Below are 23,341 nucleotides of genomic sequence, written 5' to 3' on the forward strand. Positions count from 1 at the left end.
GATTGTTTGTTTGTTTAATTTCCTACTTTCTGTTTAAGCTAGTAGAAAGTGAAGATAATCTTATTTATGGACAAAAATTCCAAATGAAAGCAGCCAAGGTAGTCATGCAGCTTCCAGCTTTACAGTGAGGGTCACATCATCCCCAACCACAAGCATATGCTCTGAACAAGAAAGAAATGGCTGAATATTGATGGCCATGGTTAACATTCTTTGAAGATTAAAGGTAAAAATAACTGCAAGGTCCAATAATGGCCACTGCTAGATTCAATATATCTGCTTATTCACATTTTCACTGAATAGTCAATCACTGTCCTTGGTACCAGAGAACAGAGAAAAGATGAAATGGAGAATGAAACCCTATGGGAAAATCCATAATACTCATTTTAACTAAGTTACAAATTCTTATATTCTGAAATGTTTGGTTTTTCTTTCACCTAGAGTCAGGAAAACCTGAGTCCAAATTCTACCTCAGACATTTACTAGCTTGTGATCCTGGGTAAGTCACTTAACCTCTATCGAATTCAGTTTCCTATTCTATAAAATGGGAACAATAATAGCTCCTACTCCACAGGGCTGTTGTGAGAATCGAATAAGGTGATACTTTAAAGCACTTGAAGTGCTATATGAATGCTAGCTATTATATCCATTCAGTAACAATTTATTAAGCGCCTACTAAGCCAGTGCTATTATTATCCCCATTTTTAAAAAATTCCCTTGAGAAAGAACTAAGGATATGCACCAAAAAATAACACAAATATAATATTACATATAAGCATTAACACAGAGAGAAAAACCAAGACATTTTGCTTTTTCTTGCACTGAAAATTTTCATTTCCCATGTGCCCCAAACTAATATGAAATATTATATATTCTGCAGCAGGCAGAATTATAGAGCCCTATCCATCCTAAGATCAATGTGTTAAAATTCACAAAAAGAATTTTGAACTTTTGTAATTGTCTGCCAAACCAGTTGCCAATGACAGAGCAGTCATAGAGATCAACATGATAGTGACAAGTCACTATCTATTTCTTTCTCTCTTTTTTTTATTTTTTAGTTTACATCATTCATTTCCATAAGATTTTAAATTACAAATTTTCTCCCCATTTTCCCCTATCCACCATGCCAAAACAGCAACCTCACTGAATATCCCCTTCGCCAATCTGCTCTCTCCCATATCTTCCCCCATTCCCCCTCCGACTTTCTGGTAGGGTACAGTGGATCTCTATGCCCCAGTGCCTATATATCTTATTTCCCAGTTACATGTGAAATAACAATAACAATTACATATATATATATATATATTAACATTTTATTTTAAAACTTTGAATTACAGATTCTTTCCCTTCCTCCCTCGTCACCCACACTTACTGGAAATATAAAGCAATTCAATATAGGTTGTACATGTGTAGCTATGCAAAACATTTCCATAGTTGATGTATTGTGAAAGATTGACTATATTTCCCTCCACGCTATCCCACCCCCCACTTGTTCTACTCTCTACCTTGATCCTGTCCCTTTTCAAAAGTGGGTGCTTCCAACTCCCCTCCCCCAGAGGCAGCCTTCCCTTCCATCATTCCCCCTCTCATCCCCATCTCCCCTACGCTCCTCTAGGGTAAGATACCCTATTTAGTGTGTATGTCATTCCCTCCTCAAGCCAAATTCAATGAGAATAAGGTTGACCCATTCCCTTTTGCCTTCACCTCCATTGTAACAGCTTTCCCTTGCCTCTTCTGTATGAGATAATTTACCCCATTCTGTCTCTCCCCATCTCCTCTCATTATATTCCTCTCACCTCTTAATTTCACCTTTTAAGTATCATCCCTTCCTATTCAATTGGTCCTGTGCCCTCTATCTATGTATACCTGTACACATATATACACACACTCACATATGTTTTTATACACCCATATTCCCTCCTATATAGACATATATGTGTGTATACACATATATACACATTATATATATATACATATATATATATATATACATTTCTATTCCCTTTAACTATTCTCATACTGAGAAAAGTTTCATAAGTTACAATTATCATTTTTCCATGTAGTAATGTAAATAGTTCAACTTTGGTAAGTTCCTTATGATTTCTTTTCCCTGTTTACCTTCTCATGCTTCTCTTGCTTCTTGTATCTGAATGTCACATTTTCTATTTAACTCTGGTTTTTTCATCAAGAATGCTTGAAAGTCCTCTATTCCATTGAATGACCATATTTTTCCTGAAACATGACACTCAGTTTTGCTGGGTAGGTGATTCTTGGTTTTAATCCCAGCTCCTTTACTTCTGGAATTTCATATTCCAAGCCCTTTGATCCCTCAGTGTAAAAGCTGCCAGATCCTGTGTTATCCTGATTGTGTTTCCACAATATTAAAATTGTTTCTTCCTGGCTGCTTGTAATATTTTCTCCTTGATCTGGGAACTCAGGAATCTAATATTCATAGGAGTTTTCTTTTGGGAATCTTTTTCAGGAAGTGATCAGTGGATTCTTTCAACCTCTATTTTGCCCTCTGGTTCTAAAACATCAGGGAAATTTTCCTTGAGAATTTCTTGAAGGATGATTTCTAGGGTTTTTTTTATCATGGCTTTCAGGTAGTCCAATAATTTTTAAATTATCTCTTCTGGATCTATTTTCCAGGTCAGTGGTTTTCCCATGAGATACTTCACATTGCCTTCTATTTTTTCATTTATTTGGATCTGTATAAAGTCACTAGCTTCCATTTGCTCCAATCTAATTCTGAAGGAACGATTCTCTTCAGTGAACTTTTGAGATTCTTTTTCCATCTGGCAAATTTGGCTTTTTAAGGATTTCTTCTCCTCATTGCCTTTTTGAGCCTCTTTCGCCATTTGAGTTGTCTATTTTTAAGGTGTTGTTTTCTTCAGTCATGTTGTTGACTCTCATTTCATAATTTTCTTGCATTGTTCTCTTTTCTCTTCCCAATTTTTCCTCTACTTCTCTCATTTGATTTTCAAAATCCTTCTTAAGCTCCTCTATGGCTTGTAAACAGCTCATATTTTTCTTGGAACCTTTTGATGCAGGAGTTCTGAATTCACTGTCTTCCTCCTGTTCTATGCTTTGATCCTTTTTGTCCCCAAAATAGGAATCTAATGTCAGATTACTCTGCTTGCTTTGCTTGCTTATGGTGCCACTCAATTACTTGACTTTTGAGCTTTTTGCCACAGTAGAACTCTTCTACCAGAGAGGGGAGCTTTGTCCCAATTGCTGGGGTTTTCACATCTGCTGGAGCTATTAGTTGGGTGCCTTCTCTCAAGCCTCCACACATTCTGGCAAACTGGTCATGCACCCCAGGACCTCCACCCTAGACAGTGATCCAGATCCAAGCAGGTTAAAGCAAGAGCAATTACCCCTCAGACTGGTCACTCGGTCCCCCTACAATCTGCAGACCAGGAGCTCTGAAGCAGCCATTCAGTGGCGGCTGCATGGCCAGGCACCTCAGCCTCTTCTCCCTCTAGGGGGCAGAGGCCAGACCACACTCCCAAACTCCCGGTTCCCAAAATCCACACTGCATTGACCTCTCACTTTGTCATTAGAATCTATGTGTTGATCATCCTGGAAACCAACACAGCTGCTGATGATCTGGAGTCCCTCCAGCTGGTGGGTGGCCACCCTGAGGCTAAAACCTTGGCTCACTCGGGACTGGGCTCAGCTCTCAGAGCTTTGTGCTGGCCCCTTCCTGCTGGCCTGCTGGACTGTCTTCAGTGGGAAGTTAGCTTCTCTCTGTCATTTTGTGGGTTCTGTAGCTCCAAAATTTGTTTAGAGTAATTTTTTACATGAATTGGACAAGGTGGAAGCAGGAGCTGCATGGACATCCTGTTTCTATTCCACCATCTTCAGTCACTTTCTATTTCCAATGAGTCTTAACAAGATCTTAGGTGCACAAAGCAGACAATACAATCAATCCCAGGGTCAGAGGCATAGAGCTGGATGGAGCCTCCAAGTCCTTTTAGGCTAACTGAGGCTCAGGGAAGTTAAGCAATTTGTCCAAGGTCACACATATAGTAACTGAGGTGGCATTTGAACCAGGGACCTCTGACCCCAGAACCAGTGCCCTTTCCATTGTATGCCTCTGATCAATCTGAAAACATTTATTAAGGAACTGTTTTTTGTACCAAGTACTATACTAGGGTTTGAGGATACAGGGACAAAAGACAAGATCTCCTGTCCTCAAGGAGTTTATATTTTACCGTGGAACACAACATGGACAAAAATACACAGAAGCAGAGAGACACTAGCAGCTTGGGAGATATGGAAATATTTCATGTCAAAAGTAGTGTACTACTATGTGTAGATTCTTTGTACATGCATCTGGGGAGGCAGTAGAAAGAGATCTGGGTTCAAATCATACTTTTGCAACTTTGCAACTGGGAACCTCAAACAAATCACTTCACCTCACTGAATATCAATTTCCCCATCTGCAAAATGGGAGCTTACCCTACACAGTTATTGTGAGGATCAAATTAGATAATGGATGCAGAATTTACATGCTTCCAAAAGTGTGATATAATTTTGCTTCTTATCACTGGAACCCAGTTTCCTCTTCTATAAAATGGGGCTTGGACAAGACGAATGTGAAATTCTAAAATCTTGTCATTCTAGAATTTTAATAATACTTTCTCTTCTCCTCATAGGTGACAAAGTCATCCCACTTTTTAATCCACAGTGCAAGAAATGCAATGTTTGTAAGCACCCAAATGGAAACCTTTGCACTTCAAATGAGTAGGTTTCTATTATTTTCCCTTGGGGTAGCACTGGAATTGTATTTGTATTGATGCCTATGTCTCATGGCCGTGTGTGTGTGTGTGTGTGTGTGTGTGTGTGTTTCCTTGATTAGCCTGACTTGCAACACAGGCACCTTGAAGGATGGTACCAGCAGATTTACCTGCCGAGGGAAGACAATTCATCATTTCCTTGGCATCAGCACCTTCAGTGAGTACACAGTGGTGGATGAAGTGTCCGTTGTAAAGATCGATTCATCCTCTCCTCTGGAAAAAGTATGCCTGGTTGGTTGCGGATTTTCCACTGGTTATGGTTCTGCAGTAAAAGTTGCCAAGGTAAGAACAAAGGTGTGCTTCAATCCATTTCACTGAATAGATCAGCCTACAAGGTACAAGATGCAAAACCAAAGAATAGATACAGGGGTTAATAGCCAGGAAGAAAATATTTTCTTACAAGGAAACACTGTAGGCTAGTGCCAAGCACTTTGGAATTGCCAACTGAGACCAAGCGTTTGAATGCTGGCTCTGATGCTTAAATTACATAACTTTAGGCAAGTCGTTCTTTGGGTGTAAGTTTCCTTATCTATTAAAAAAATAAAAATTGTACTAGCTAATCATAGAGCAAGGGAGTCCAGACAAAATGCATCCCTTACTGAAGACATATCTTTAACAAACTGTTTTGTTCCTTACAAGGTGAGAATGAGAACATTCCTACTAGAGGTAGGGACAGGCTGAGTGTGGTCTCTCTGGGCACATTACTACAGGGTAGCGTTTTACACTATAGTTGAAGGCCCATAGCAATCCATTGCTTGAAATTCTGGGGGGGTATGAAAGAAAAGCTCTCTCAACCACTGAACTATCATAACCTACATTTCCTAGGCTTCTGGACACGACCAGATTAAGTGGATTCCCGCATACCCTTCCTCCAAAACACTTTCCTCCACCACCACCCCTCCACTCTCTTTCTCCAAAAAGTTAATTTCTCAAGTGCAATTTTCATCCCCAACTTCTGACACCAGTTTGAATTACAAGAGATTTCAGTTAAAGAGCAGAACAAGAAAATAAGAAGTGAAGACTAAGAAAACAAGAAAATTAACACTAACAGCTCAATTCCAGCAAAAGGCTGAAAAGGATAAATGGGCAATTTCTGGATCTATTAGTTTGGGAATATTTGCATTCCATTAGAGCTGGAGTTCTACTTATCAAAATTCTTTTCACCATGTGGCAACTCACCACCTAATCCCAGCACCCCATTATCCAGATCAGAGTCCTACCATGTGAGGCACAGATATAATGGGTGAAGGAATTAGTGTTCTAGCATGAGATTGACTGTAGCCCACAGAAGATTTTGGTTAGAGCTAGACTGTGATCTGCACTATCATGCAGCGATCCAGAGTTTGGAAGGTACTGTAGACCCATGCAGCAAGTGCTTCTGGAACTGAATGACAGATCTATCTGTTGCTGAAGTTAATTGCTACTGCTGCTGTTACTTTAGTCAGGCACAGGAAAATACCTACTACTGCTGATTCTTCCACATCATGCTTAGGAGGAAAAATAAACACAAAAACAAAAAGTCTCCATAAAAAGAAGGACCATCTTCCTGGTGCCACCTGGGACTGGTTGTTTTCATTATATAAGTGATGGCCAAGGTTGAAGACGAAGTAGAAAAAAATAGAATGGGTCAAAAGGAACAATGTGTCTGGAGTCGGAGCATCTCAATCAGTTCTCATACAATGTTTGGTATTACCCATGGAGACCGAAGAACAAGACAAAGAAGAACACAGGCCAGAGTCTAAGGTTGTCCTCCCTACCAGCCCACATGCTTCCTTGCAGGTTTAATTACATCCTTTCCCACCAGCTTATAGGTGAAATAATCCATAATTCTCTGCAGTGGCCTGTCCCACTATCTATCCCATTATTTGTCACCACCCACTGGTTTCCACCAAATTTATCGCCTCCCTCAACTCACCTGTTACTGTTATTCAGCCGTTCAGTCATGTCTGCCTCTGTGTGACCCCATAAACCATAACATACCAGGCACTTCTATCCTCCCCTATCCCCCAAAATCTTCCCAGGCTCATGTTCATTGCTTTCATGACACCATTCATCCATCTCATCCTCTGGTGTCCCCTTTTCCTTTTTCCTTCAGTCTTTCCCAGCATTAGGGTCTTTTCCAGTGAGTCTCATCTTCTCGTTATGTGGCCAAAGTATTTAAGCTTCAGCTTCAGTATTTGATCTTCCATTTAACAGTCTGAATTAATTTCTTTAAGTATTGACTGATTTGATCTCTTTGCTGTCCAAGGGACTCCAAAAAGTCTTCTCCAGCACCACAATTTGAAAGTGTGATTCTCTGGCGCTCAGCTTTCCTCATAGTCTAACTCTCATAGCCATACATTATTGCTAGAAAAACCATAGCTTTGACTATATGGACCTTTGTTGGCAAAGTGATTTTTCTCCTTTTTAGTGTGCTGTTCACATTTGCCACAAAAGCCTTCCAAGGAGCAAGCACTTTTTTTTTTTAATTTCATGCCTGCAGTCACCATCTGCAGCAATCTTTGAGTCCCAACATACAAAATCTGACACTGCTTCAATTTCTTCTCCCTCTATTTGCCAGGAAGTGATGGGACCAGTTGCCAAGATCTTCGTTTTTGTTTTTTAATGTTAGGCTCTGAAGTCAACTTTCATACTCTCCTCTTTTACCCTCATCAAGAGGCTTTTTGATTTTTCTTCCTTTTTCTGCCATCAGAGTGGTACCCTCTGTGGATAGTGATTCTTTGATGTTAAAAGAGCATACAGGAAGTTGCCTGCTCAGGCGATTCTGTCTATTTTAATTTACCAGCTATATACCAGGTTATAATCATAACATCAGAGGAGGCATATGCATGGACTGATTGCCTCCTTGTTCAGGTTAGCATTTGCTTCTGTGGTAGACCACATCCTACCTGGAATGACTGGGAAATCCCACACACCCCCTGAACTCCATTTGTTTGTTTGAAGGCAGCTAAAGCCATTCTTATAGGGCGATTTGTTGTCCTTGTGCTGGCCTATGTAGTCATTGTGTTGGCCAGGAGATGGTCAAGGAAAGCATGCGGGCAGAGAGGTGGCAAAGTGAAAAGAGTGCTAACATAGACAGGAGGGGCAGGAAGAGACAGACAGAGAGGAAACAGAGAGACAGAGAGACAGACAGAGACAGACAGAGAGAGACAGACAGACAGTCAGAGAGGAGACAGAGAGAGACAGAGTGAGACAGAGACAGAGAGAGACAGACAGAGAGGTATAAGTAGATAGACATCTCATAATATCCTCACAGTATCTCTGTGAATTAGGTGCTATTATTATCCTTATTTTGGAGAGGAAGAAACTGAGACTGAAAAAGATTTACTGACTTGCTCAGGATCTCACAGTTAGTTAAGTATCTAAGCCAGGATTTGAACTCAGATTTTGTCAACTCCAAGTTGAATATTCTATCCACCACATCCCCTAGGTGACTTATTTCTCCTATGAAGACCATCTCAGCTATGTTTGGAAATGTTTATCAGCAGGTTGGCTGTAGAATGAGGAATTTTTCAGGCAGGCCCAGAAGTTCATGAAGACAATATAAAAAGGTTTGATGGGGTAGTTAATTGGCATAAGTATAGAGAATGACCACCAATAATGAAATCATAGATCCTTGAAATAAGCCATAAGACAAATTGATGATGTGGGAGTATCACTGGAATTTTTTCACACTCCTTCAATGATATTTTTGGACACTTCTCATGGCCTCTTACAATTCTCTGCTTCTTGCATAAAATGGCTAAAACCAAGGATCCCTGGGGTTAAGCAACTGACACTTCCTTTCTGATTCAATTGTTTTGGGCTTTAAAATACCTTAGAGAACATGGGATGCAACCACTTTGTTTTACAGATGAAGAAAACAAGGCTCTGAGTGGTTAAATTATCTACTGAATCCTTAAACCATTTGTCTGTTAGTTCTTTGTACAGCAAAATGTTACTAAAGCATCCATGGGAATTTTAGATTGGCTTAAGAATTACAGATTATATAAGCACACTATCCAGGGGTGAGCAAATCTAAGCTTTCATGTTTTCTAACAACACAGGTCACTCCTGGATCTACTTGTGTTGTCTTTGGCCTGGGGGGTGTTGGCTTGTCGACAATCATTGGCTGCAAGTCAGCTGGAGCCTCCCGGATCATTGGGGTGGACATTAACAAGGATAAATTTGCAAAGGCCAAAGAGGTAGGTGCTACTGAGTGCATCAGCCCTCTGGACTACAAGAAACCCATCCAAGATGTTCTGGTTGAAATGACCAACGATGGCATTGATTTTTCATTTGAAGTCATTGGAAATCTAGAGACAATGGTAAGTATTTCATGGTACTCTGAGATTTCTTCACCTCTAAGCTAAGGCCAGGTGCTAGTGCAAACCCAAGGGACCAATGATTAAATATCTTCATCTTTTGGAGTTTGCCTGCTGGGTATACAGACAATATGTCAGTCTAACAGCAATGTTTTCACAAGAAAAGGCAATGGGGAAGCTTGGGATGGGCAAAAGCATGCCAACATATCTTAAATAAAGAACTCTAAAGAAGAACTAAAGTTAAAAGATGTCATTGGGGAAGTATAGGTGCAGGAAAAACATACTAGCTGGCCATGTGGGGAAACCATGAAATGACTCTTGAAGAACCCAAGTACTACTCTGGTATGTCACAAGAGATGTAGGAAAGCCTACAGAACACTGGCTCGAACTCTTGTAATGGACTTATGGGCAGATATGGATAAGAGTCACCCTCAGGACAAAGGATGAACAGGGAGGGGCACAGTAAGGATCAAAATCTGCATCATTGAATGAAACATCCAAACCAGTGAGATCACAGATTCACTTGAGTACCTGATGACTCTCTCTTCCATAAGTTCTTTGTCTCCTAGGAATGGAGCAGGATCATCAGTAATCTTAATTCATATTAGAAATGCCATCTTTCTCCTTTAATAATAGTTAAGACTTTAAAATTGACAAAGGATTTTCCATAAGCTCCCCAGAAGAGAGCACTGTGGAGGGCAGTTTGGATGAGGAGCTCTTTACTCTACCCTGTCTCTTTGGAGGAAGTGAATGGAATTGACCACACCTGTGGTCAACCACTGGTCAACTCAGGATGTGACCTGCCATCAAAGTCTCCACTTTTTCTCTCACCTCAGGAAGTAAACCCTGAACATCCCTAGTACAAAGGGATTCCTATTTATTAGTCACTGGTAGGCACTTGAAATATGAAACAAAAATAAAATATTCTCAGACCTCAAGGAACCTACAGAATTTGGTATTGGATTCTTAGAAGTCTTAGAGTAAGAAAGAAAGCCAAGGCTTGAACCTCTGTTCCTGTATAGGGATGACTAAATAATGCAATGAGTTAAGTACTGGACAGAAGTCAGCAGAACCGACTTCGAATCCTTTCTGAGAAACTCGCTCAGCTGTGTGGCCCTGGGCACTTAGCCTCCCTCAGCCTCAGTTTCTCCTTCTGTAAAATGGGGATAGTAATAGCATGTACTCCACAGAGCTATTTCAAGGATCCCGTTATATAACACGTGCAAAGAGGTCTACAAATCTTAAATGCTAATTATGATTATTGCCATTAGTAATGATAATAATATTAACTAGCTGAGTGGCCATGGGCAAATCCCTTAACTTCTCTGCATTTTAGCTTCCTTATCTGTAAAGATGGCGATCACTTGAATTACTTCCCTAAGAAGGTTGTGAAAGGAAAGATATACTATGTTAATGTGATATGTAATTATAGCAGCCTAAAAGCCCTTAGGAATTTCAGCCATTATTTGGAAAACATACTAGTAGGAAGATAAGAAATCAAAGGGGTCAGATGGTAGTAAGAAGACTTTTGATTTTCTTTTTGCCACATTCTGTAGTCCTTGTTTATTTCCCCTGATAAACCCAGGCTTTGAGGCTTTGTTTAGGTACCAGTTTTCCCCATAACCTGGAACCTAAGAATCAAGACTAGCATCTCCCTAGGAGAGGGCTAAACAAGTTTTAGCTGAAAAGACTTAGAAAATGGGAAATCTGGAAAGGTGAAAGTTCTAGAGTCTTTTGGCATTTAAAGTGTCTGAGATGACAGATGCATCTAGAAGCAGCAATACAATCTGAACTCTTTAAAGAAAATCTGATTAAGGATTTCAATGGATAATGGGATATAAAACCAGAAAAATTGGAGAGGAGAGATGAGAATAGCTAAACACACAGAAAAGAAAATTTAAGTGAATACTAATACCTCAGTTAAATGGCCCATAATATTATGTAACTAATAATAATGATAATAATAATAAGTGCTGAAATTTATAAAGCATTTTAAGATTTACAACAACCCTATGAGACAGCAAAGTATTAATATCCTGATTTTATAAGTGAAGAAACTGAATCTCAGAGTATTTGGGTGACTTCCTCATGGTCAAACAGCTAGTGAAAGTCTGATCTGGCACAGAAACCCAGAGATCCCCTGACTCCAAATTCTGTGTTCCTTCCAGGCTGCTATACTTCTTGGTGAGACATTGTAGTTAGCTATATGAAGGACAAGATAGTCTCCATTTGTAAATAACTATTTACTTCTCTACTAATTAATAAGAGAAGACCAAGCTGCTCCTTCCTTCTTTCTGAGTGAAAGCTCAAGCATTTTTCAAAGCACCTTCTCTGTGTGTCACTCTGTCCCAGAGTGTTTGGTAGCCATATTTTGGAAGTTTTCTAGGAGGTGCTGATTTCAGGGGTGGAAATTAAGATTTTTAGGAGGGACTTGTAAGAGGGAGATTCTTTGTGAAGTTAGTGTATATGTAATGAAACAACTTACAAACTAGATAGGTAATTGTTTTGTAGTTCTTTATTACAGTATCATGGATAGCGACAATCATAGTTTTCTTTTTCTCGAATTTATGATAGACATATGTGTGTATGTTTCATCCAAGACAGCTGCCCTTCTATCCTGCAATAAGGCTTTTGGAGTTTGTGTTATTGTGGGTGTCCCTCCTAATGTCTCAAATTTGTCTATCAATCCTATGCTGCTTTTGACTGGACGCACCTGGAAAGGAGCTATTTTTGGAGGTATGTAATCTGTCTTAAGTCAGAGCTGTCAAACTACACCCAGTTTCTCATTTTCTACTCTAAATTATACGAGGAAGTGTGAACTTTCCCACAACATTGCTATCATTTGCACTCTGACCACTAATTCCTCTACGTTAGTGAGATTCAGATCCAGAAAAAAAAATTTCCCCTTTTGGTTCTCCCATTTGGTTATTAGAGATTGGCCTCTCTATCTCGCCCTGGCTGAAAATGCAATGGCCACTCATGGGTATGATCCCAATACTAATCAGCACAGAAGCTTTAACCTCTTCTGTGTTAATGATCTGAGCCAGTTCTCCCTTCCTTGGGCAATCTAGTGGCCCTCTGTTCCTGGGTACTCATCATATTGATACTAGACTAGACACCTGGATAGCAGATACTGTAGTTTAAAACTCCTGACTGAACTCAAGTAATCCACAAACTTTAGCCTCCCCAGTAACAGAGACTACAAGCATGTACCATTATGCATGACCATCCTCCGTCTTTTGAAGGATGAAATTACTAGGCAGAAAAAAAGTTAACTACTGGAATAAGTCAGTTTCTCCAAGAATATGATGGAGAAGAAAGGAGAAAAAATAACTGTGAACAATGCACTTTGTCATGCAAACTGGGCCTGGTTATGAAAACAAGGACTCTAAAAACTGTTCTTTTTTGTGTGTAATGCTCTTAGTATCCAAACTAATTGATTATCAGCATCTAGAAAATATCTCATTACCAAAAGAAAGACACTTCAAGACATCAGGAATTTCAACCCTCTTGGTTGGGGGCCTTCTCATCATGGCATCCAAATCCCACTGGAGACTGTCTGAAAAAAGATGAGATCTCCTGCAGACTACTGTATGTAGCAGCAAGCACCCCAAGCATCCCTAGGGTTTGCTGCCAATACAGGTTCTTGGATCTGCTTTGATAAAGTAAAGCAACTCAAAATGGGTTAACAAGCTTACTTTAATCAGTCAAACATATACCGTTTACCTAGTTCAGGGGGAAAAGGTCAGCACCCCAAACTTCAGAATATACAGACAGAATTATCAAGACAGAGAAACAGATCAAGTAGACAGTTTCCAAACTGTCCAACTATTACATCCATACCAAATCAACATCTGGGTTTCAACATCTGGGTTTTTCAAAGCCGGGGGGCTCTGGACAACGGCTTCCCAGAATCCATATCAAATCACAGAACACTTCTCAAAGTAAGCTCCAAAACAAAGCTACACATCAGGGCTTATATAGCCTTCTCCTGGCTCAGAGAATGTAACAACCTTATTGACTCATTGGCCAATCAAGAAGTATCTACTGAAAAACAAGCCTCCCACCCCAGGCTCCAGGTGTACTTTAGCCTAGGGGCGGGGAAGATCTTTAAATTTACATTCCCATTACACTGTATGCAAAGGATCTGGCTGCCTATCACAACCTGGCTGTGTGGCCCAGAGGTCAAGGCTGGTGAGAGCCTTTTAAGCAATTTAAAAAAGTCCACAAACTGAGCAACAACTTCCATAAGTAAAATGTTTACTTCCTTCAGTGAGGCTTAGAACAGGGCTGGAGAACCTTCGGTCCCTCAATGCCACATGTGGCCCTCTAGGTCCTCAAGTGCAGCCCTTTGACTGAATCCAAACTTCACAGAACAAATCCCCTTAATAAAAGGATTTGTTCTGTAAAACTTGGCCTCAGTCAAAAGGCTGCACCCAAGGACCTAGAAGGCTATGTGTGGCCTCCAGGTTGCAGTTTCCCCACCCCTGGCTTAGAATATAAGAATATTTAACAAACCAGAAGTACTGATGAGCTCCTTGTCCTTTAGGCAAACCATACTATGTCTTTACTTTCATAAAAAAAAATGTGGAGTAGGGGCGGCCAGGTAGCACAGCGAGTAAGAGCACCGGCTCCAGTGTCAGGATGACCTGGATCAAATCTGGGCTCCGATACTCAGCATCACACTCAGAAACACCTGGCTGTGTAACCTTGAGCAAGTTACTTAACCCTGATTGCTTTAAAAAAAAATGTGGAGTAGCAAACACCATCAGCACAAATGGCTCACCGGTGCCAATTAAAATTTTCCTCCTGGGTAAAAAATACACTGTTTTTGGCAGAAAGAAACTACCATCAAATGTCCTGATAATTGAAGTCCTCCCTCATTCTTATACCAAGCTTCAGTGCCATCTATTTAATGTCCCTTTCTTTCCCCATCTATTTAATCTTTTTTTTTTGGAGGGGGGAGGGCAGGGCAACTGGGGTTAAGTGACTTGCCCATCGTCACATGGCTAGTTTTGTGTTAAGTGTCTGAGGCCAGACTTGAACTCAGGTCTTCCTGACTCTAGGGCCAGTGCTCTATTCACTGTGCCACCTAGCCACCCATATCTGTTTAATCTTTCTGACCAGTATTCAGGTGACAAAATTTCTTCTGTTTCTCCCTCCATTACTTTTGGTGCTTGACATACTGCCTGGCATATCATAGGCATTCAATAAATGTTTACTCCCTGCCCTTTTCTACCCTCCCTCCTTTTACCTAAATGATTTCTACCATGGTCCCCATTCTAGTTCTTGGATTTCCTCGCCTGAGTATGCCTTCTTAATATAAGATGATGCCCCAGATTTCTCCATCCCCTTTACCCAATCTAATTCTCCAAAGCTTTTGAATCATCATTATAAATAGTCTCAATGATATATAACAAACCAAATTTGTTTCCTTGCCTTTGGCCTTTAATTTCCTTTTCCTTTTGCCCAACATTTGGGGATTTGTGTATAGAAATTTAAGGTCTCTTTTACTGGATTTTGTTTCCTGTGGACTTCCAAGGGTCTCAGTGGCCATTTTTCTTCCATGTGGAAAACCTGCAAATAATAGACCAGTGAGCTAGAAGAGAATTTTCCAGTAACTTGTCTCTAGTTTGCAGTCTGATGGATATATCAGTCACATTTTTCACTCCTCCATCTTTTTTGTCTTAATTTCATTTCTGTTAGATTTGCAAGATGCCAGGTGTTCTTACATTCTTACCAGCCATCATTCCAAACTAACTTTGTTGTTGCTGTTGTCCAGTCATTTCAGCCTTGTCTGACTCTGTGACCCCATTTAGCAAAGATGCTAGAGTGGTTTGCCATTTCCTTCTCCAGCTCATTTGACAGATAAGGAAACTGAGGCAAACAGGGTTAACTGACTTGTCCAGGATCACACAATTAATAACTGGATTCAGTCAAAGGGCTGCACTTTATCACCTAGAGGGCCACATGTGGCCTCAAAGTCACAGGTTCCCCAGCTCTGTTTTAGGCTAAAGTCTCAAAATTCAAATTCCATTCTAAAGGTATAATCTTATCAGGCAGACATTCACTTTCCAAATCAAAATTTCTCTTTTGCAGCCCTTTCCTTTAATAGGCAGCAGTCAGGAATACAAAACCTCTGCCCTATGATACTCAGCTTCTTATCCAAGACATTCTGTGAGGGGAATGCCCACTGTGTGCAGCCCACTCATAAGTAGACTCTATAACCTTGTATTGGACATTCAGGTCAAAATACTCTACAATTGTTTTCATTGCTTTTATCTAATAATCCATTTTCTGGCTTTGTGCATGTGCAATTTCTAGTATGTAAATCCTCCAAAGGAAGCTGATTTTCTCTTACAAAAATGTTCTATCACCTCAGGGGGAGCTTGAAGGCATAAGTTCACCTTTATTATGTAATGAAATGAAAAACTAGTTTTACAAGCCGTCGCTATTACATCCTCATGTACACTACTTATCTGAATGAAATAATGGTGTTTTGTTTGTATTTGTCAGGTTTTAAAAGCAAAGATGAGGTCCCCAAGCTAGTCTCTGATATTTTGGCCAAGAAATTTAAACTGGATCCATTAATAACACATGCTTCTACTTTAGATAAGATCAATGAAGGATTTGACATGCTACGCTCAGGAAAGAGGTAAGATTTTAATTTATGTCCTTCTGTTTTTCTGCTGAGAAATTCTGCAAGTAGCAGCCTCACAAATTGGCTTTTGTTTTCATAGGGATAGTTCATCCCCAAAGAGATGGCTGAGGAATTCAGGTAGATGGCACAAAGCCAGTCACACTTTGCTCCTCACCAAACTAACTTTGTTGTTGTTCAGTCATTGCAGTCTTGTCTGACTCTTTGTTATCCCATCTGGGGTTCTCTGGCAAAAATATTAGAGTGGTTTGCCATTTCTTTCTCCAGCTCATTTTGACCAATGCTGAGGCAAACAGGGTTAAGTGGCTTACCCAGGGTCACACAACTAGCCAGGCTCTGAGCCTGGATTGGAACTCAGGTCTTTCTGACTCCAGGTCTCATGCTCTGTTCACTGTATGAAAAGTAACTTTAGTAAAAAGATATTTTAGACACTACCAAAGGAAATAATCTATAGCTAGAACCATTCTTACCCTCTTTTCTTATGTTAGAGTCCAATGATAGCTATTTTCAGTAGTCAGGGTTTTTTGTGTTCTTTAAAGAAAAAAGGACTCAAAACCATGAGTTATGTAGAAATTGGGAGTAAAATGAAATTGTGCTGCAATAGAAGGAGGCTTGGGAACCTCCAGTGACTTTGAAGTAAGAATCACTTTGGATGCTGGATTCAAATCCCGCCCCTATTACTCCCCCTTACTGACCTTAAGCAAGCTTCTTTAATTCCCCAGGACTCAGTTTCTTCATGTGTCAAATGAAAGGTTTGGACTAGATGCATCTGAGGTCCCTTCCAGCTCCAGAGTTATCATGCTATGAACTCCTATCAATCAATCACTAAGCATTTATAAGTGACAGGTACTGTTTGAATGCTAGAAATGCAAAGAAAAAGCAATGGCAATTCCTGCCTTCAAGGAGCTTACATTTCAATGAGGGAGAAAGCAAATATAAATCCAACAGATTTAAAGGGTCAACTCATGATCACTTACTGGAGTGAAGGGAGAAATAGTGGGAGAATATGTCAAAGGCATATCAACCAGGCAGTAAATATTTTAATATCTGTTAGGACATGGAAGACAAGACCAGGAAAAGTCTCCTGGAAGAGGAGAGACTTAAACTGAGACTTTAATGAAGCCAGAGAAACTAAAAGTTGGAGACTGGAAAGGAGAGTATCACAAGTATAGGGAATAACCAGTGTAAAGGCATGGAGGTGGGAGATTAGTGTTCTGTTCAAAGAATAGCCTGTCAGTAAGTCTAGCTATGACATATAAAAAGGTCTAGAGATGTAATTTCTGGCTAATTAATCATTTCATTAATCATGCTAGCATATTATTGATAAAAGGGACAAGTGACATACTCAAATGCTAAAGACCCCTCCTGGAACCTATTCAATGCTTATATGCCCTTGGAAGAGTGGATTATCTTAAGAGTGGCAATCTATTCTGATTGGTTAACAAGTAATGAGAAATAATGAATATTATGAGAGGTGAACCTCTTTTAATGAGGGGCTAGGGGATGTGACTTTGATCATATCATTTACTTCCAAATCACCCCCAGCCTTGGGCAATTTAATCAAAAGTTTTTCCCCACCCAAACCTGAGTAGAACACAGTGGGCAGGAATTCAAGTAAATGAAATGGTCTAGGCAGGGTAAATTTTTGGCAAAGGTCAGTAGTGTCCTTCAAAGGCTGGGATTCAAACAAGAAAATAGGACAGGAAAAGAGCCTAGATTTCCCCCATAATTGGTTATTAACAATCATTCCTCTCATAGCTCAAAAACCATGTGGAATTCAGGTGAAGACAAGAAAGAGATGAAGGAGCCAAGTTATAGAAAGATTTAAAAAGTCAAACAAAGAACTTTATATTTGATCTTGGAGAAAATAGGAAGAGGTTTGCTGAGGAGAGTGGCATGGTCAGACCTATAGTTTAGCAAAAATCACTTGGGAAGCTGTGTAGATGACAAATTGGAGTGGGGAGATACTCCATGCAGAAAGACCAATTCAAAAGTGTTTGAAGCTGCCCAGGGGAGAAGTAATAAGGACTTGAATCACAGAGGTGGCTGTGTGAATGTAGAAAAGTAGATATGAGACATTGTAGAGAAAGAAATTATAAGATCTGACACTCATTAGATATGTAGGATAGTGAGAGAGAAGAATCAGGCTAGTGGAAAGGATGGTGGCATCTTCAACAGTACAAGGAAGTTAGGAGCAATTTGGTGGTACAGTGGATAGAGTACTGGCCTTGAAATAAGGAGGACCTGAATTCAAATCCAGCCTCAGACACTAGCTGTGTGACCCTGGGCAAATCACTTAAACCCAATTGCAAAAACAAAAAAAGTGTAAGAAAGTTTAGAAGGAGCAACTTGAAAGGAAAGACAGTGAGTTATTGTTTGGACATGCAAAATTTCAGATATTTAAAGGACATCCTGCTTGGAATGTCCAATAAGCAGTTGGTAATGGAGAACTAGGATCTGGGAATCATCTGCATAGAAATCATAACTGAACCCATCTGAGTTGATGAGATCAACCAGTGAGAGAGTACAGAACAAGAATTCTTAGCTTATTTCATGTCATGGAAGCCTGGTGAAGCTTCTGGGCCCCTTCTCAGAATAATGCTTTTTAAATGAATAGAATAAAATACATAGGATTACAAAGGAAACAAGATATATTAAAATAGAGTTATCAAAATATTTCCTTTAAGTTCAGGGACTCCAGGTTAAGAATTCCTAGCACAGAAAGAAAAGAGGGCCCAGGACCAAGCTTTGGAGGCATCCATAGTTAGTGAACATGTCATGATGAAGACTTAGCAAATGAGGTTGAGGAATAGTGAAACAGGTAAAAAGAACCGAAGGAGAGAATATCTTGGAGTAGAAGGTGGTCAGTGGTATCAAATGCTATGTGCAGGGCTAGGGGGTGGGGATCGTAAAGAAGCTATCAGATTTAGCAATTTATGGATCCTTGGTAGCTTTGGAGAGAGCAATTTCAGCTGAATGGTGAAGTTGGAAGACAGATTGCAAGGGGTTTAGAAGAGACAGAGAAGAAAGGAAGCATTGATTGGAACTAGTTTTTTCAGAGTTTAGCACAGGAAAAGAAGTAAGACAGAGAGTGGTAGCTGGCAAGCATGGAAGGAACTAGTGAGAAAGTAAGGATTTTTTAGGGAGAAATCTGAATGTATTTTTAAGCAGTTTTATGTGAATGTGAGGGTTATTCAAGATTAAAGAGATTTGGTATGTTGATGGAGGCAAGTTTCTGGAGAAAATGGGAAGGAATGAGATAAAGAGGGGTTGACCTTGGCCATCAGAAGGACCATCTCATCATCAGAGACTGGAGGGAAGAAAGAGATAATGGGAGATGAAATCTAATGGTGTCAATGAATCAATGGACCAATTAATAAACACTTGAGAACATACTGTGTGTCAGGCACTGTACCAAATGCTAAGGGTATAAAGAAAGGCAAAAGAATATCTGCTTTCAAGGAACTTGCAGTCAAATAGGAAAGATATGTCGACAACTATGTACAAACAAGCTATATACAAACAACAATCGACAGAAGTAAGGCACTAAAATTAAGGAAGAGAGTCAGGAAAAGCTTCCTGTAGAGACTTGAAGGAAGCCATGGCAGCCAGGAGATAGAGATGAGGAGGGAGAGCTGTCCAGCCACGAGGGACAGCCAGTGAAAATGAGCGGGTAGGGAGATAGAGTGGGTTTCTGCAAAGAAGCCTGTCACTGGATCATAGAGTATGTGGGAGGGATCATATAAGGTAGAAGAAGATTGGAAAGAAGGTAAGGAATATGATAAAGTGGAGAGAAAAAAAGCTCGATGAATGGTCTCAATTTTTCCAGTGAGGATTGAAGCAAAGTCGTTAGCAGAGAGAATGAGAATAGGGAAGAAGTGGCATGAGAGACTTGAGAAGAGACAAAAAGATTGTGTGTAGGAAGCAGAACTGATAGGAGATGAGTAGTGGGATTGTTTTGCTGTACTGGGGGCCCATTTGAGCTTAGTTAACATAATTTTGAAATGGACCCAGTCAGCATGGTTTCAAGATTCTCTCCAGTTCCATTCAACACAATGTGAATAAGAGCAAAGGAGATAAATGGCAGAAGTAATTCAGGGTTATGGTTTGTTAAGACATGATCATCAACAGAATGAAAGAGAGAGAAAACAGAGTATAGGTTAGCATAGAGTTGAATTAACTCACCAAGAGGTCAAGTTTGAGAAGGGAGAAGAGTGAAGTCAAAATAGAGGTGATATATTCTCAGGTGATATCCTGGGATAAAACTGAGGGATGGAGGAATTAGAAGTCACAGTAAGAGCAAAGAATAGGCTTAGGAGTAGGAAGAAATAGAAAGACAATTAAAACCAGTTTAAATTTTTCATGAAACCCAAGAAAGTGTTTGACTTTGATCTCAACTAATCTTGTTCCATTCAATAAGCATTAATTGAGCACCTATTATGGGCTAAGAATTGTGCTGGTCTGTTTGGGACTAGGTGGTACAGAGAATTGAGTGCAGGGCATGGAGTCAGGACAACACAGATTCCTGAATTCAAGTTTAGACTCAGACACTTACTAAGCCATATGACCCTGGGCAAGTCACTTAACCCTGTTTTCCTCAGTTTTCTCATCTATAAAATGAGCAGGAGAAGAAAATGACAAACCACTCTAGTCCCTTTGCCAAGAAAACCCCAAATGGGGTCACAAAGACAACTGAAATGACTGAACAATAAAACAACAAAACAAAAAAAAAAACTCCTACAGTGTGCTAAATGACAACAACAATGCTGGTTTGTTTAGGACTAAGTATTTTTTAATGCTAACTTTTTCCTCTAAGAACTTCATTTGTAGGTGTACGTAATATTGCCTTGGAATGTTTTTGTTCCCAGTCTCTCAGGAAAGACTCAGAAAGTAATGCTTTGATTTATTAGGTGTCATAGTGGCATACTCCCTTTTCTTAAAGAACTTAAAATCTAATGATGGGGAAGGGGCCAGTAGGGAAAGAGACATTTAGGACAGGTAGAATTAGGTGAGGAAAATGAGGATCAGACAGTTTAAGAGACTTACTCAGAGTCAAATGGCCAGTGTTATCAGATCTGAGACTAGAACCTAGCCCAACTGACAACAAGGTATATTTGATTGAAATGGTACAATGTCATTTCATTTGAGTTCAGTGAGACAAAATATGCAGAGGAGCAGGTCTGCAAGGGTCAAATGTGAAGAACAAAGTGATATTGACAGATAATGGAACTTCCCTGTTACCCCATGGCAAGGGGGAAAATTGCAAAGCTAGGCACCTGCAATCTATGGGTTCTCCAAAATTCAAAGCTACAAAAATTAATTTCATGGTATTTTGCTTATGGTCATACAGCAAAAGTCCAACGCAAAGAGTGGAGGGAAATAGGATGAAATTAACAGACAAGAAAAAATGGAACAGATTGTGATTTTTGATCCCCCCACATCCACCCCTGGGCCTGGTTCATCCATGAATGATAAAGGGTGGGATTAGGAAATCTGTGCAGACCAAGTTGGTATTTAACTACATGGAAGACTGGTTGGTTATTTGCTGGAGTCAGAACAGATTGTGGTTGGTTATTTGCTGGAGTCAGAACAGATTGCCTAAATTGTGAATTAACTAAGAGCTCTCATTTCTCATTTCAGCATTCGCACCGTTCTGACATTGTGAGACCAGTCGGAAGCTTCTTTTTGTTCCATTTTGCTAGCATTCTTACCGTACCTCTATGGAGTGGCGGGACATCAATAAAAGCTTTCAATAATTCAGACAACAGGTCATTTGATGGAAGCCTGAAGCTGAACAAATTAGTGATTGACATAAAAAGATTTTTAAGACAATGTCTCAGATTCATGTTAGAGTGAAAGGAAATAACAAAAGTTAACTAGGATCTTGATAGAAGGTTATACTTTTCAGTTTTTCTCTCTGTTAAGTATTGGATCTTAGACAGCTGCCAGCCTTCAATCAAGGGGCAGGGAACCATCATTATCCATGCCCCTTCTTCACTGATAAGCCATTATGCTTGCAGCTTTCTGCCTCTCAGCTTTCTCCCTTTTTCTCATCAGCAAATGTTTGGGAATCTGTTCAGAACATTTTAATAAATAAAATATAATTTGTTGCATAAAAATACATTCTTTTTTCTTTGTGTCTCCTCATTAACCCCCCCCAAAAAATGGGCTTATCCTTTTTAACTGAACACACATTACCATGCAACATGAGTATACTGGAAAATATATAAAATAACACAGATGGAGTATTATTGATAGCATATCCATATCTATACTATATATAGTATATACTATTTATAGACAAAAATAAATTATCTTATTAATTAAATATGAATAAAAAGTGAGACATACTTTAATGGTAATTGTTCAGTGAGCCGTACCACATGAGATGCCATATAAAGAAAGCAGCTTGGTATAATTCAATTTAATAGATATTTATTAAACACATTATTTGCAAGACATTGTACTGTACCCTGGGGATACCAAAAAAAAAAAAAAAAAAAAATAAACTATCTGTGCTATTCAAGGAGCTTACATCCTGCCAGGAGTGATCAAGATGTATATAAGTGTAGGTAAATACAAATAAATCTAAAATAAATTCAAAAATAATACTAATGGGAGGGACTGAAGGGGGGAGGTCAGGAAAGTCTCATATAGAAAGTGGGACCTGAGCTGTTCTATAAAGGAAATTAAAGAATCTATGAGATTAAGTAGAGACGAGGTATGTTCAAGGCATAGAGGACCATGTGGCAAGACTCAGAGGCAAATGGCATGGCATATGTTGGGAACCTGGTAAGTCAATTTGATGGAACAGGTAGTATATTACGAAATAATATTGGAAATGGAGGTAAAACCACTTTGTGAAAATCTTAAGAATTTTGAGGGAGTGGGAGGAATGGGAGGACATGTTCAGATCTGTATTTGGGAAGTTCCATTTGGCAGCTGTGCAGAAAATGGACTGAGAGGAGAGATTGGAATTCAGCAGGCAAATTCCCCTGGGGCAGTTAGGTGGTGCAGTGGATAGAGCATGGGCCCTGGAGACAGGAGGAATTGAGCTCAAATCTGGTCTCAGACACTTAGTAATTGTGTGACCCTGGGCAAGCCACTTAACCTCAATTGCCAAGGGGGGGAGAGAGAGAGAGAGAGAGAGAGAGAGAGAGAGAGAATTGTTCTCAATTCAGGTAGGAGGCTATGAGGGCATAAACTAGGTTAGAGGTTGTGGAAAAGGAAAAAATCAAAGATAACTTCAAGTCAAGTTTTCTAGGTGACCAGAAGGATGGTGTTACCAACCAGCATAAATGGAGTTTGAAGAAGGGATAAGCTTAGAAGAAAACAGACTAGGTTTTGTTTTGGACATATTGAGTTAGAGATGCCTATACACAGAAGTTTAAATGTTTAATAACTAGAGGGAAAATGCATGCATGACATACTTAAATTTAATATGCATTATTACCATTTTCTCCATCACTCTGTTAAGCTGACAATCAACAAGGCAATAAATTGTCTTGGTTTCTAGCATTTTCAACTTTCCAAGTTAAAAAGCTCGCACTGAAAATTTAACTATCAGCTCTCAAAAGCCA

At 39.7% G+C, this 23,341-nt stretch overlaps 1 protein-coding gene across 1 annotated transcript in view; it reads left to right on the top strand.

The window, feature by feature from the left end:
- Positions 1-21,880, top strand: part of LOC138165848 (alcohol dehydrogenase E chain-like) — a 417,804-nt gene extending 395,924 nt beyond the window's left edge. The window contains exons 5-10 of the mRNA XM_069094193.1: positions 4,659-4,746; positions 4,862-5,081; positions 8,846-9,106; positions 11,704-11,839; positions 15,620-15,758; positions 21,402-21,880. Coding sequence (XP_068950294.1) covers positions 4,659-4,746; positions 4,862-5,081; positions 8,846-9,106; positions 11,704-11,839; positions 15,620-15,758; positions 21,402-21,426 — 869 coding nt within the window. The 3' untranslated portion in view covers positions 21,427-21,880. The remainder of the gene's footprint in view (positions 1-4,658; positions 4,747-4,861; positions 5,082-8,845; positions 9,107-11,703; positions 11,840-15,619; positions 15,759-21,401) is intronic.
- The last annotated feature ends 1,461 nt before the right edge of the window (positions 21,881-23,341 follow it).

Source organism: Petaurus breviceps, unplaced genomic scaffold (assembly GCF_028583685.1).
Source record: "Petaurus breviceps papuanus isolate PSGF00001 unplaced genomic scaffold, PetGlider_PUasm1.0 126, whole genome shotgun sequence".
NCBI classification, from domain to species: Eukaryota; Metazoa; Chordata; class Mammalia; order Diprotodontia; family Petauridae; genus Petaurus; species Petaurus breviceps.